The sequence below is a fragment of the Dendropsophus ebraccatus genome, chromosome 1 (genome assembly GCF_027789765.1).
Source record: "Dendropsophus ebraccatus isolate aDenEbr1 chromosome 1, aDenEbr1.pat, whole genome shotgun sequence".
Classification (NCBI taxonomy): Eukaryota; Metazoa; Chordata; class Amphibia; order Anura; family Hylidae; genus Dendropsophus; species Dendropsophus ebraccatus.
In genome coordinates, this window is record NC_091454.1 from 229635505 (window position 1) to 229651721 (window position 16217).

General features: G+C 47.5%; 1 protein-coding gene across 3 annotated transcripts in view; it reads right to left on the reverse strand.

Annotated features, from left to right (window-relative positions):
- Positions 1-3497: 3497 nt before the first annotated feature.
- The window catches only part of NYAP1 (neuronal tyrosine phosphorylated phosphoinositide-3-kinase adaptor 1), a 33542-nt gene continuing 20822 nt past the window's right edge, over positions 3498-16217 (reverse strand). For all 3 annotated transcript variants that reach the window (XM_069949951.1, XM_069949944.1, XM_069949934.1), the window contains 6 exons: positions 15922-16083; positions 15278-15558; positions 14084-15178; positions 13804-13992; positions 5036-5115; positions 3498-4181 (listed from right to left, as the gene is read on the reverse strand). In XM_069949951.1, the coding sequence (XP_069806052.1) occupies positions 3930-4181; positions 5036-5115; positions 13804-13992; positions 14084-15178; positions 15278-15558; positions 15922-16043 (2019 nt within the window). In that variant the 5' untranslated portion in view covers positions 16044-16083 and the 3' untranslated portion in view covers positions 3498-3929. The remainder of the gene's footprint in view (positions 4182-5035; positions 5116-13803; positions 13993-14083; positions 15179-15277; positions 15559-15921; positions 16084-16217) is intronic.

Sequence of the window (16217 nt, forward strand, 5' to 3'; positions counted from 1 at the left end):
CCCGCCCATGCTGAGCTGCTGAAGTCAATGCAGTGGCTTTATGTCCTGTAGCCCAAAGGTCCGTGGTCTTACAGAGATAGATTGGTCGTGCATAGAGCCTAAGGTTTTCTTGTCTATAATAGGTACCGGGCCAATGGCTTCCTTTTTGGCCACTATGGCAATAAATATGCGCAGACGGACAGATATTATATCTGTAAAAGTGGATTTTATTCTTTATTTCGATAACACATTCTTCTTTTTTTTTGCTCTTAACAGTACAATTATTTTCCTTCTAGAGAAACAGAAGATCATGAGAGAAAAAAATATACCGATAAAAAAAGAAAAATATTTCTGTTAAATTTACCAACAGAGTAATTTACCACAGACACAAATATATATATATTCAGCTCTAAGAATATAAAAAGTCAAAGAAACACAAACTTATATGGATAATACCCAAAGATTCATGAAAATGTAGAAAAAACAGGAAAAAGAAAAGGCAAATTACATTCAGAATTCAGGACTTTCTGCATTAATCCAAGGTGCTTAACCCGAAATACATTCAAGAAATAGAGAAACAGAAAAACACAAAAAAACTGGCATTTCTACAATTTTGTAAAACGTAAAATTTGGAGAAAAATAAATAAATAAAAACCAATAAAATACATAAAAATATTGATGAATAATAAATATTTCTACCAATTTGTCAAACATAAAATTAAAATAAAATGCAAAATTCTAAAAAGTTTTAAATAAATAAAATGAAAATAAATAAAAACAAAAATGTCTGTCTAATTTGATAAATATAAAATAAAATGACTGAAAAGAAATAATAAATAAAACGGACATTTCAGATAATCTGAAAAAACCACAAAAATGAATAAAAGTAAATAAAGATAAAAATGAGCCACGATTTTATATGGATATTTCCTCTAATTTGATAGTTGTAAGGCTACGTTCACACAGTTTTTATTGGACAGCCGCCATTTAACGCCCAATAATGGCCGTTATTTTATAACAACGGCTGCCAAATAAAAACAGTGTGTGAACATAAAATTGATACAATAGAAAATAATCCCCAAAAATGATGCCAATTTGTTAATTACAAAATAAAAATATAACTAAAATGAATATGTTTAAGGGGTATTCCACTCCAATAAAATACACGTTAAATCAACCCCCGTCCTGGAGACTAACACTTCCTTCCATACTTGTTATTATCTATTCAGTCTCCTTCCCCCAGTTCTCAGCTGCTGCTTTCTGCTGAAGACCCAGAAATCTGTGAGTTGTTCTCTCCATCTCAGCCTCCTCCCCCCTTCCTTCCCAGACGGCTGATGTAATCAGTGTCTCTGGCCGGCTGTCTCTGGCCGGCCAGGAAGGAGCTGTCTTGGAAGAGAGGAGGGAGGAGGTTGACATGGAGAGAACAGCTCACACACAGTATTCTGTGTCTTCAGCACAAATCAGCAACCTCAGAACTGAGGGAAGGAGGCAGAACAGATTATGACAAGTATGGAACGAACTGTAAGTCTCCAGCAGCGGGGATGATTTCATCCATATTTTACCTAAGGGAAAAACCCCTTTAAGGCGATCATTTCTGTAAACAAAGGAAGAAAAAAATAAATTAAAATATAAAATATATTATAAAATGTTCCGTAACAAATATTTGGTATAAATAAAAACAAATAAAATAAATAATTAAACAGCTGTTTCACTTACATTTCTAATGACTTAAAGTGGACATTTAAGTATTTCTTTTTAATGTACATATAATAAAATAAAACTCTTACACCAGAAGGTAGTCTAGAATATTCCGCCGGAAACGATAAAATAATCATGAAGGATAAATTAATTTCCAGCTATTTTAACCTCTGTTCACGAGAACAAATAAAAACATTTAAAATAATTGAAAAGAATTAAAAAAAAAAAATGTAAAAAAAATAATAATGTAGAAGAAATAATTTAGGAATAAAAATAAATAAATAAATAAATAATTTAACACTTTTTTAGTTAAATGAGAAGCAAACCATATTCTATAATGCACTTGATTTCCTTGTTCGGTAAAATGGCGCCTAAATCAATAAATCATGAAAATAATCCCCCCCCCCCCCCACGAGATGAAGTGTTAAATACGTGAATGACACCGAAGCTACAATCATTACGATCTCTTATGCCTTGCCATGTCCTCCTATATACAAAAAACTTTTATATACACGAATAAATATTTGAAATTTCATTATTACAGTTCAGAAAAATGACCCTAGAAAGTAACTGCGTTCGGCTTCTGCGGAGATTTCCGGTTCCTGTGGAGGATAAACTATTTCTATGACTGGATTTATGGACATTTCTCTGTGTCAGCTGCTCGGTTAGTACTGTGTGAACAAGAGGCGATTCCTCGTAATGCAGCCCGGTACATCAGACCTGTAACCGCACCACCCCTGCTGGATGAACTTAGGCTCATCCGCTTTGGGGAGCTGTCCATACACATTAGACTCTTTTTGGAAGATACCATTATTATTTGGGGGGGGATCTGTCACAGATTTATGCTACTCATACACATTGGATAAGCTGAACCCGATTTGGTGGGGCTGACTGACCATCTAATGTGACTGCCCCATGGTCGGTGAAGGATCGGACATGTTATATTTGACCTCACATGAGGGGGCGCGCGCACGGAAGGATTCCCCCCCCCCCTCGTATCGCACCTGTCTCATTTACATGGCCAGTTTGGACTGAGTCGTATCCATCATACGTCTTTGATGACATCATGTGATGTCATCGTGTGTGTAGCTCTGGAACATGGATGAGGTGAATACTGCATTCACCATTGAGGCGATGGTTCTCCACCATGGTGGCGGAGTGGTTCTTTATCCATAGAGGAACATTTGATATGGAGGCATGGATGGCGTCCATCGGTAAGCGGGCACCATATTTCACCTCTGGTGATCTGATGTGTACGGCCGGTTAGGAGTCACCCATATACCAGGACTTTAATGGCGTAACCTGAATCTCCTAGTGAACACTAATAAATAAAGTCGACTATAGACAGCACCAAGTTCCAAGAACACTTAAAGGGTGACTCCACCCACAAATGTCACCCCTCCCATCTACCATTAGTTTTCTCCGGGGCCACGTCCACCATGTTGACACGCTGCGATCACCTCTTCCATGTATGACTGGTGACAACCGCTCTGAGGGGGGAGGGGCATCCCCACCAGCAGCCCTTGGGCTACCGTGACTCCACTAGTGTTGAGTGGAGTTGCCGAACGGTCTCAGCAATGTCCTCCGAACATTCGTGATTTGACTTCCGCCATCTGGAGACTTTGGAGCCGCCATGGAGACAGCTTCCAATATCTCCGGACACCAAGAGTTGGGTGCTGAACATTCGGGTTTGGAGGACGTTGCGGAGCCCAGGTGCTGGCCACGCTGTGTGCTGGTGGCCCATAGATCAGCCCTCCGCAGCCGACTGCTCTTTGTCAGTTCTTGGGTTGGAGGATATTGTGCGGGACGTGTATGGGACGTGTGTGGGACATCTATAGGACGTGTATGGGACGTGTGTGGGACGTGTGTGGGACATGTATGGGACGTGTGCGGGCAGCTCTGCGCAGTTCTACCCGGTTAGCCCTTGACCTCGCTGGTGAACGGCCCTACTGCCCCAGGTGACCCTAATGCTTTGAGGGGGGGCTCCTTCTCACGGGTGGAAACTCAACCATCACCGTGAGAGGAACCCAGCTCCGGACTATCACTCCCATCATCTTTCTTTGCCCCCCACAGTGTCCACATGTAAACTACTTCTCTGCTCTTATAGCTACTCTGTCCCCCTCTGCCGCAGAAGATTGCCACCTCTTACTCTGCAGACTATCCCCTCCCCCGCCCACAGAGCTCCTCTCCTGCCCAGCTCCACCGCAGGGTTTCGGCCAGCGCCCCTGGGCATGGAGCGGGGGTGAGGATTCTCAGATGGCAGTGTCCCACAACACAGCCTGCTGCCGATGGCAAGGTGGAGTCCCCCCCTTCCGAACTTCAGACCCCCGCCTCCAGCTGGGCAGAATGGGCAGGCTTTCTTGCTTGCAGAGCCCCCTCTCCGCCCTCGGCTGCCGCGACTTGATCTCGTGGCACAGAAATCGCTTCCTCTCTATCACCTCCTGTAACTTGCCATCACGCTCCCGGCCACCAGAGGGCAATGTTGGGGTGGGGGACAAAACAGCCTGGTGGAAGGAGAGAGAGAAGATCAGGCGTGCTCAGGGTAATAAGCTGAGACGCATGCAGGAGGAATGCTCTGCAGAGTGGGGCAGCAGGTGACGTGCATGCAGGAGGAATGCTCTGCAGAGTGGGCAGCAGTTGACGTGCATGCAGGAGTAATGCTCTGCAGGATATGTGTGTAATCCTCTGCAGGGTGGTCCAGTGATATGCGTGCAGGATAAATGTTCTGCAGTGTGGTCAGCTGCTCTGCAGATCAGTAGAGAGGACATGCATGCAGTAATGCTCTGCAGACATGATAGGAGGGCAGGAGTTTTGCCCTGCAGAGTGCTGAGATAATCTGCATGCAGAAGTAACGTTCTGCAGAGACAAATAACGACCTGTGTGGGGCTGAGATTACGGCATGCAAGGGTCATGCTCTACGGAGTGGCGAGATAATCTGCACACGTGGGTGACGGTGATAACCAGCAGGCAAGACTCTGTAAGACTCGGAATGAGAATGGATCTGCAGGGACTAAGAGAATCTTAAAAGGAAATGAGGTCAGAAAACGGCATAAAACAATCGGCATGGTGGCGAATTGCTCTGCGGAGAAAGGAGATGATCACAATGCAGCAGTAATGCTCTGCAGAGAGGTGAGTGAGCTCCATTTGGGAATAATGTTCTGCAGAGAAAGAGAATGATAAAATGATGTGATGAGTTTTGCACAATGGAGAGCTGGGCACATCTGCTTGTAGTAGCAATGCTCTGCACAGAGGTGAGCTATCTGCATGCTGGAGTAATGCTCTGCAGCATCAGGATCTGACCAGCCCGCTGCAGTAATGCTCTGCAGGCTTCAGTGTCTGGGCAGAACATGCGCAGTACCTGATTCTGCCTGTGGACGGATGTCTGGCGCACCCCAGAGGTGGAGGCTGAGCGACCCAGGCGATATCCACCCCCGAAATCTGCACAAGGGAGAAAGTACAACCATTAGCCAAGAACTTCCGTCTACTGACCACCGGGGGGCAGCAGAGAGTGTTACTGATCAGACAAAAGCAGATCGATTGGCGCCATTTAATGCTGGCAGGGTTGGAGGTCGATCGGCCTCAGATTTATTGTCCTTTCTGACGGTCCAGAGAACTGGGGCAGAACCAGAGACGTCCCGGAGATGGGATTGCGGAGCGCAGGTTATGGGGAGGTGGTCCTAATGATCAGAGGATAGCCAAGGAGAAACGAGGGGGAGAGTGATCAGTGTAGTGACTGGTACAGGAGGAGGAGGAGACATCAGTGTAGTGACTGGTACAGGGGGAGGAGACATCAGTGTAGTGACTGGTACAGGAGGAGGAGACATCAGTGTAGTGACTGGTACAGGAGGAGGAGACATCAGTGTAGTGACTGGTACAGGAGGAGGAGGAGACATCAGTGTAGTGACTGGTACAGGGGGAGGAGACATCAGTGTAGTGACTGGTACAGGAGGAGGAGACATCAGTGTAGTGACTGGTACACGAGGAGTAGGAGACATCAGTGTAGTGACTGGTACAGGAGGAGGAGACATCAGTGTAGTGACTGGTACAGGGGGAGGAGACATCAGTGTAGTGACTGGTACAGGAGGAAGAGACATCAGTGTACTGACTGGTACAGGAGGAGGAGGAGACATCAGTGTTGTGACTGGTACAGGAAGAGGAGGAGACATCAGTGTAGTGACTGGTACAGAAGGAGGAGACATCAGTGTAGTGACTGGTACAGGAGGAGGAGGAGGAGACATCAGTGTAGTGACTGGTACAGGAGGAGGAGACATCAGTGTAGTGACTGGTACAGAAGGAGGAGACATCAGTGTAGTGACTGGTACAGGGGGGGGGAGACATCAGTGTAGTGACTGGTACAGGAGGAAGAGACATCAGTGTAGTGACTGGTACAGGAGGAGGAGGAGACATCAGTGTAGTGACTGGTACAGGAGGAGGAGACATCAGTGTAGTGACTGGTACAGGGGGAGGAGAAGACATCAGTGTAGTGACTGGTACAGGAGGAGGAGACATCAGTGTAGTGACTGGTACAGGGGGAGGAGGAGACATCAGTGTAGTGACTGGTACAGGAGGAGGAGACATCAGTGTAGTGACTGGTACAGGAGGAGGAGACATCAGTGTAGTGACTGGTACAGGAGGAGGAGACATCAGTGTAGTGACTGGTACAGGAGGAGGAGGAGACATCAGTGTAGTGACTGGTACAGGAGGAGTAGACATCAGTGTAGTGACTGGTACAGGGGGAGGAGGAGACATCAGTGTAGTGACTGGTACAGGGGGAGGAGGAGACATCAGTGTAGTGACTGGTACAGGAGGAGGAGACATCAGTGTAGTGACTGGTACAGGAGGAGGAGACATCAGTGTAGTGACTGGTACAGGAGGAGGAGACATCAGTGTAGTGACTGGTACAGGAGGAGGAGACATCAGTGTAGTGACTGGTACAGGAAGAGGAGACATCAGTGTAGTGACTGGTACAGGAGGAGGAGACATCAGTGTAGTGACTGGTACAGGGGGAGGAGGAGACATCAGTGTAGTGACTGGTACAGGAGGAGGAGACATCAGTGTAGTGACTGGTACAGGAAGAGGAGACATCAGTGTAGTGACTGGTACAGGAGGAGGAGACATCAGTGTAGTGACTGGTACAGGAGGAGGAGACATCAGTGTAGTGACTGGTACAGGGGGGAGACATCAGTGTAGTCACTGGTACAGGGGGGGGAGACATCAGTGTAGTGACTGGTACAGGAGGAGGAGGAGACATCAGTGTAGTCACTGGTACAGGAGGAGGAGACATCAGTGTGGTGAATGGTACAGGAGGAGGAGGAGACATCAGTGTAGTGACTGGTACAGGAGGAGGAGACATCAGTGTAGTGACTGGTACAGGAGGAGGAGGAGACATCAGTGTAGTGACTGGTACAGGAGGAGGAGACATCAGTGTAGTGACTATTACAGGAGGAGGAGACATCAGTGTAGTGACTGGTACAGGAGGAGGAGACATCAGTGTAGTGACTGGAACAGGAGGAGGAGACATCAGTGTAGTGACTGGTACAGGAGGAGGAGACATCAGTGTAGTGACTGGAACAGGAGGAGGAGGAGACATCAGTGTAGTGACTGGTACAGGAGGAGGAGGAGACATCAGTGTAGTGACTGGTACAGGAGGAGGAGACATCAGTGTAGTGATTGGTACAGGAGGAGGAGGAGACATCAGTGTAGTGACTGGTACAGGGGGAGGAGACATCAGTGTAGTGACTGGTACAGGAGGAGGAGAAGACATCAGTGTGGTGACTGGTACAGGAGGAGGAGGAGACATCAGTGTAGTGACTGGTACAGGGGGAGGAGACATCAGTGTAGTGACTGGTACAGGAGGAGGAGGAGACATCAGTGTAGTGACTGGTACAGGAGGAGACATCAGTGTAGTGACTGGTACAGGAGGAGGAGGAGACATCAGTGTAGTGACTGGTACAGGGGAAGACATCAGTGTAGTGACTGGTACAGGAGGAGGAGACATCAGTGTAGTCACTGGTACAGGAGGAGGAGACATCAGTGCAGTGACTGGTACAGGAGGAGGAGACATCAGTGTAGTGACTGGTACAGGAGGAGGAGACATCAGTGTAGTCACTGGTACAGGAGGAGGAGACATCAGTGCAGTGACTGGTACAGGAGGAGGAGACATCAGTGTAGTGACTGGTACAGGAGGAGGAGACATCAGTGTAGTGACTGGTACAGGAGGAGGAGACATCAGTGTAGTGACTGGTACAGGAGGAGGAGACCACAGTGTATTGACTGGTACAGGAGGAGGAGGAGACATCAGTGTAGTGAATGGTACAGGAGGAGGAGACATCAGTGTAGTGACTAGTACAGGAAGAGGAGGAGACATCAGTGTAGTGACTGGTACAGGAGGAGGAGACATCAGTGTAGTGACTGGTACAGGAAGAGACATCAGTGTAGTGACTGGTACAGGAGGAGGAGACATCAGTGTAGTGACTGGTACAGGAGGAGGAGACATCAGTGTATTGACTGGTACAGGAGGAGGAGGAGACATCTGTGTAGTGACTGGTACAGGAGGAGGAAGAGACATCAGTGTAGTGACTGGTACAGGAGGAGACATCAGTGTAGTGACTGGTACAGGGGGAGGAGACATCAGTGTAGTGACTGGTACAGGAGGAGGAGGAGACATCAGTGTAGTGACTGGTACAGGAGGAGACATCAGTGTAGTGACTGGTACAGGAGGAGGAGGAGACATCAGTGTAGTGACTGGTACAGGAGGAGGAGGAGACATCAGTGTAGTGACTGGTACAGGAGGAGGAGACATCAGTGTAGTGACTGGTACAGGAGGAGGAGACATCAGTGTAGTGACTGGTACAGGAGGAGGAGACATCAGTGTAGTGACTGGTACAGGAGGAGGAGACATCAGTGTAGTGACTGGTACAGGAGGAGGAGACATCAGTGTAGTGACTGGTACAGGAGGAGGAGACATCAGTGTAGTCACTGGTACAGGAGGAGACATCAGTGTAGTCACTGGTACAGGAGGAGACATCAGTTTAGTGACTGGTACAGGAGGAGGAGACATCAGTGTAATGACTGGTACAGGAGGAGGAGGAGACATCAGTGTAGTGACTGGTACAGGAGGAGGAGGAGACATCAGTGTAGTGACTGGTACAGGAGGAGGAGACATCAGTGTAGTGACTGGTACAGGAGGAGGAGACATCAGTGTAGTGACTGGTACAGGAGGAGGAGACATCAGTGTAGTGACTGGTACAGGAGGAGGAGGAGACATCAGTGTAGTGACTGGTACAGGAGGAGGAGGAGACATCAGTGTAGTGACTGGTACAGGAGGAGGAGGAGACATCAGTGTAGTGACTGGTACAGGAGGAGGAGGAGACATCAGTGTAGTGACTGGTACAGGAGGAGGAGACATCAGTGTAGTGACTGGTACAGGAGGAGGAGACATCAGTGTAGTGACTGGTACAGGAGGAGGAGACATCAGTGTAGTGACTGGTACAGGAGGAGGAGGAGACATCAGTGTAGTGACTGGTACAGGAGGAGGAGGAGACATCAGTGTAGTGACTGGTACAGGAGGAGGAGGAGACATCAGTGTAGTGACTGGTACAGGAGGAGGAGACATCAGTGTAGTGACTGGTACAGGAGGAGGAGGAGACATCAGTGTGGTGACTGGTACAGGAGGAGGAGGAGACATCAGTGTAGTGACTGGTACAGGAGGAGGAGGAGACATCAGTGTAGTGACTGGTACAGGAGGAGGAGGAGACATCAGTGTAGTGACTGGTACAGGAGGAGACATCAGTGTAGTGACTGGTACAGGAGGAGGAGACATCAGTGTAGTGACTGGTACAGGAGGAGGAGACATCAGTGTAGTGACTGGTACAGGAGGAGGAGACATCAGTGTAGTGACTGGTACAGGAGGAGGAGACATCAGTGTAGTGACTGGTACAGGAGAAGGAGACATCAGTGTAGTGACAGGTACAGGAGGGGGAGACATCAGTGTAGTGACTGGTACAGGAGGTATATGGTGTGCTATCCTGTGCGGTATATAGTGTGCTATCCTGGTATATGGTGTGCTATCCTGGTATATGGTGTGCTATCCTGTGTGGTATATAGTGTGCTATCCTGGTATATAGTGTGCTATCCTGTGTGGTATATAGTGTGCTATCCCGGTATATAGTGTGCTATCCTGGTATATAGTGTGCTATCCTGTGTGGTATATAGTGTGCTATCCTGGTATATGGTGTGCTATCCTGGTATATAGTGTGCTATCCTGTGTGGTATATGGTGTGGTATCCCGGTATATATGGCGTGCTATCCTGGTATATAGTGTGCTATCCTGTGCGGTATATAGTGTGCTATCCTGGTATATGGTGTGCTATCCTGGTATATGGTGTGCTATCCTGTGTGGTATATAGTGTGCTATCCTGGTATATAGTGTGCTATCCTGTGTGGTATATAGTGTGCTATCCCGGTATATAGTGTGCTATCCTGGTATATAGTGTGCTATCCTGTGTGGTATATAGTGTGCTATCCTGGTATATGGTGTGCTATCCTGGTATATAGTGTGCTATCCTGTGTGGTATATGGTGTGGTATCCCGGTATATATGGTGTGCTATCCCGGTATATGGTGTGCTATCCCGGTATATGGTGTGGTATATAGTGTGCTATCCCGGTATATGGTGTGGTATCCCGGTATATATGGTGTGCTATCCCGGTATATGGTGTGCTATCCCGGTATATGGTGTGCTATCCCTGTATATGGTGTGGTATATAGTGTGCTATCCCGGTATATGGTGTGCTATCCCGGTATATGGTGTGCTATCCTGGTATATGGTGTGATATCCTGTGTGGTATATGGTGTGGTATCCCGGTATATATGGTGTGCTATCCCGGTATATGGTGTGCTATCCCGGTATATGGTGTGCTATCCCGGTATATGGTGTGCTATCCCGGTATATGGTGTGCTATCCCGGTATATGGTGTGCTATCCCGGTATATGGTGTGCTATCCCGGTATATGGTGTGCTATCCCGGTATATGGTGTGCTATCCCGGTATATGGTGTGCTATCCCGGTATATGGTGTGGTATCCCGGTATATATGGTGTGCTATCCCGGTATATGGTGTGCTATCCCGGTATATGGTGTGCTATCCCTGTATATGGTGTGGTATATAGTGTGCTATCCCGGTATATGGTGTGCTATCCTGGTATATGGTGTGCTATCCCGGTATATGGTGTGCTATCCTGGTATATGGTGTGCTATCCTGTGTGGTATATAGTGTGCTATCCTGGTATATGGTGTGCTATCCTGTGTGGTATATGTTGTGCTATCCCGGTATATGGTGTGCTATCCCGGTATATGGTGTGGTATCCCGGTATATGGTGTGGTATCCCGGTATATGGTGTGCTATACTGTATGGTATATAGTGTGCTACCCTGGTATATGGTGTGCTATCCTGGTATAAGGTGTGCTATGCTGTGTGGTATATAGTGTGCTATCCTGGTATATGGTGTGCTATCCTGGTATATGGTGTGCTATACTGTATGGTATATAGTGTGCTATCCTGGTATATGGTATGCTACCCTGGTATAAGGTGTGCTATCCTGTGTGGTATATAGTGTGCTATCCTGGTATATGGTGTGCTATCCTGGTATATGGTGTGCTATCCTGGTATATGGTGTGCTATACTGTATGGTATATAGTGTGCTATCCTGGTATATGGTGTGCTATCCTGTGTGGTATATAGTTTGCTATCCTGGTATATAGTGTGCTATCCTGGTATATAGTGTGCTATCCTGGTATATAGTGTGCTATCCCGGTATATAGTGTGCTATCCCGGTATATAGTGTGCTATCCTGGTATATAGTGTGCTATTCCGGTATATAGTGTGCTATCCTGGTATATAGTGTGCTATCCTGTGTGGTATATAGTGTGCTATCCTGGTATATAGTGTGCTATCCTGGTATATAGTGTGCTATCCCGGTATATAGTGTGCTATCCTGGTATATAGTGTGCTATTCCGGTATATAGTGTGCTATCCTGGTATATAGTGTGCTATCCTGTGTGGTATATAGTGTGCTATCCTAGTATATAGTGTGCTATCCTAGTATATAGTGTGCTATCCCGGTATATAGTGTGCTATCCTGTGTGGTATATAGTGTGCTATCCTGGTATATAGTGTGCTATCCCGGTATATAGTGTGCTATCCCGGTATATAGTGTGCTATCCTATGTGGTATATAGTGTGCTATCCTGGTATATAGTGTGCTATCCCGGTATATAGTGTGCTATCCCGGTATATAGTGTGCTATCCTGGTATATAGTGTGCTATCCTGGTATATAGTGTGCTATCCTGGTATATAGTGTGCTATCCCGGTATATAGTGTGCTATCCCGGTATATGGTGTGCTATCCTGTGTGGTATATAGTGTGCTATCCTGGTATATAGTGTGCTATCCTGGTATATAGTGTGCTATCCTGGTATATAGTGTGCTATCCTGGTATATAGTGTGCTATCCTGGTATATAGTGTGCTATCCTGGTATATAGTGTGCTATCCTGGTATATAGTGTGCTATCCTGGTATATAGTGTGCTATCCCGGTATATAGTGTGCTATCCTGGTATATAGTGTGCTATCCCGGTATATAGTGTGCTATCCTGGTATATAGTGTGCTATCCTGGTATATAGTGTGCTATCCCGGTATATAGTGTGCTATCCCGGTATATAGTGTGCCATCCTGGTATATAGTGTGCCATCCTGGTATATAGTGTGCTATCCCGGTATATAGTGTGCTATCCTGGTATATAGTGTGCCATCCTGGTATATAGTGTGCTATCCCGGTATATAGTGTGCTATCCCGGTATATAGTGTGCTATCCCGGTATATAGTGTGCTATCCCGGTATATAGTGTGCTATCCCGGTATATAGTGTGCTATCCCGGTATATAGTGTGCTATCCTGGTATATAGTGTGCTATCCCGGTATATAGTGTGCTATCCTGGTATATAGTGTGCTATCCCGGTATATAGTGTGCTATTCCGGTATATAGTGTGCTATCCTGGTATATAGTGTGCTATCCCGGTATATAGTGTGCTATCCCGGTATATAGTGTGCTATCCTGGTATATAGTGTGCTATCCTGGTATATAGTGTGCTATCCTGGTATATAGTGTGCTATCCCGGTATATAGTGTGCTATCCCGGTATATGGTGTGCTATCCTGTGTGGTATATAGTGTGCTATCCTGGTATATAGTGTGCTATCCTGGTATATAGTGTGCTATCCTGGTATATAGTGTGCTATCCTGGTATATAGTGTGCTATCCTGGTATATAGTGTGCTATCCCGGTATATAGTGTGCTATCCTGGTATATAGTGTGCTATCCCGGTATATAGTGTGCTATCCTGGTATATAGTGTGCTATCCCGGTATATAGTGTGCTATCCTGGTATATAGTGTGCTATCCCGGTATATAGTGTGCTATCCTGGTATATAGTGTGCTATCCTGGTATATAGTGTGCTATCCTGGTATATAGTGTGCTATCCCGGTATATAGTGTGCTATCTTGGTATATGGTGTGCTATCCTATGTGGTATATAGTGTGCTATCCCGGTATATAGTGTGCTATCCTGGTATATGGTGTGCTATCCTGTGTGGTATATAGTGTGCTATCCTGGTATATAGTGTGCTATCCCGGTATATAGTGTGCTATCCTGGTATATAGTGTGCTGTCCTGTGTGGTATATAGTGTGCTATCCTGGTATATAGTGTGCTATCCTGGTATATAGTGTGCTATCCCGGTATATAGTGTGCTATCCCAGTATATAGTGTGCTATCCCGGTATATAGTGTGCTATCCCGGTATATAGTGTGCTATCCTGGTATATAGTGTGCTGTCCTGTGTGGTATATAGTGTGCTATCCTGGTATATAGTGTGCTATCCTGGTATATAGTGTGCTATCCCGGTATATAGTGTGCTATCCCAGTATATAGTGTGCTATCCCGGTATATAGTGTGCTATCCCGGTATATAGTGTGCTATCCTGGTATATAGTGTGCTATCCTGTGTGGTGTAATACCTGAGGCTGCTTGTGGATTACTATAGTCATAGAGTGCAGTGATATCACGCTGGGGCTGTACCTGTACTCCTATGACATGCTGGAAAGGTTTGACATGGCACTGGAAGACCGCTGCGTGCCCCCCCACGGGCGAGTGCACTGTCCAAGCTTTGTTGGCTGCGAACAGGGATCCCAGATACAGCTGTTCCATGACTGGTCTTCTCTGGTTTTCCTGGATTCCCATTCCAAACCCGGGGCGCGTCTGTCAATGCTGGGAAGGAACAGTTAGACTTACACTACGTGCCTGTATGATGGCGATGCCAGTCATACCATGCATCTAGAAGGCGTAATGGTTCACTTACGTTCTCCAAGTTGGCTCCGTCGCCCACACGACATCCTTCTCTGTAATTCCCACACAGAGCCGGGCCTCTCCTCCTCTGCCGCTCCTGCCCCTCCCCCTACACCTGCTTCATGTGCCTGAATGACTGGTGTTCTCGAGCCCTTTAAGCTGGTCTCGTATGCTGGTGGTCTCTTGCCCGTAGGGTATGTCCAGACAGCGGGAGAAGCCTGCTCCCCTTGGGCCTGATGGAGGTGTGCTGAAGGAGGTCGACTTGGGAGTTGGGTGCCCGCCGCTCGGGATGCTGGACAGATAAGTCCAGCCAAGACTGAGATTTCCCTCTCGGTTTTTTCCTCAACCTGTGAGGCTGGTAATAGGGAATGGGTGACTTTGACGGAAGAATACACCATGGTATAAGAAAGGGCCTTGTCCCGATTATGTCCATGTGGAATGGGTAACATCGATGCCCCTTTTTCCTGTGAGCATGCTGACCCTCGTGGGGTTTCAGACTCTGGTCTGCGCTGGGAAGAGGCCTGAGGGGGCAATGGTGTGGAGTGACTGCGGGCACGACCAGATGGAGGGAGATGGACGGATGATGAGGAAGCTGCACTTGGCAGCTCCTTATGAGGAACCGGCAGCTTAGAAGACGAGGCTGGTTGTGAAGGCTTTGTGACTTTTTGGCCCTTTCCAGATGGTGCCCCAAGAAGAGGAGGTCGATGCTGTAGGAGGTTAGGAAAAGGTGGAGGGATGTCAACCTCTGGAGTTCTAGGTGGTGGAAGTCGGTGACGTTGAGGATGTCGTAAATGGGATGGCTGCTCCTCATGAAGAGGGTATTTCATTTCCTCATAAATTGCCTCTTCTTCCCCATCTGACTCCTCTTCTGGCGGTGCTGGGGTGGGTGGGGGAGGAGGCCTTCGGGAGGCGTTGCCTACCATCTCTATGTACACAGGTTCTTCTGGAGAGGGGGAGGAGGCTCGGGTGCTGGAAGTGAGAATGGCAGATGTTGAGGCAGGCCGGTTCGCATAGGCCTCATCAAAGGAGGCAGAAAGATGAGTATGGGGGCTCCTCTGTGGCTTCTGTGGGGGCATCCGGCGAGTGTCAGAGGCACTTTTTAGGGACCCTGTAAAACAAAGATTAAGTTTAAAAAAGAAAAAAATTGGGGTACCTAGACTCTCTATGCCACCAAGCAGTTCCCCCCTAATGGTGGCCTTGCTCTTACCTTCCTTCCTGATCCTACGTTCCTCTGCTGTCCTTCCCTCTCCACCAAGGCTGAGTTTTGTGCTGGGGTTTCTCTTAGGCTTCGCAGGAGGTCTCCTTCCCGGGGGACCCCCTTCACCTCCACCATCCTCTGGCGCACTTCCCACTGAGTGACAGGAAAGAGACCTAGGGGCCATGGCACTGGCACATGGGAGAGGGGCCCGCTCCTGTGAGGCTGGCATTGTCATGAAGCCCATACGGAAATGGCGACGGAATGAAGCCATGTCCCGAACCTTTCCAGAGCTACAGAAAGACATACAGCATACAGAATTGTCATTGACGCCATATCAGAGAACAGGATTGTACCTGGACTATGTAGATTGTGGGGGTGCTAGGTGAATGCTGGCACCATGTTAGGTAAGACACGAGCCCGGCCTGGTATAGTTCTCCTTGGCTTCTTCAATGACTGCAGTTGTCAAACAAGTCAACTCCATCGCCATTAAGTTATAGGTAAAGAATGGGTGAAAGAATCCAACATGTCTGACCTTGTGTCTAGCCGAGATCTGGCTGATAATATTAGATTAGCCAGCAGCTCTAATGTCTATGGTAGTCTAGTGTCCTAAACTGGTAGCCATTTCCCCAGCTCCCTCCACCCCATGGGTTCACCTTTTCTTAGGTTCCTCCTCCTTCTGTCTCCACTCCACCCGACTCTTTCTGTACAGCAGATTCATGGCTCCAGCCTTGTCTATCCCAGGAAATGTCACAGTGTCAGAAGAGCTAGGGGTCATCTTCTGGAGACCAACCTGTAGACCCCACTGCGGGTGGAGACTGTAAGACAAAGGGGACCACGATAAAGAGCAGAACCGAGAGGAGGGGGCCATGTGCTCGTCTGTGGACCCTGTGGGGTTATATGGGATTTAAAGCTAAAAGTTATCATTGTGGGTCATGCTGGCTACAGACTA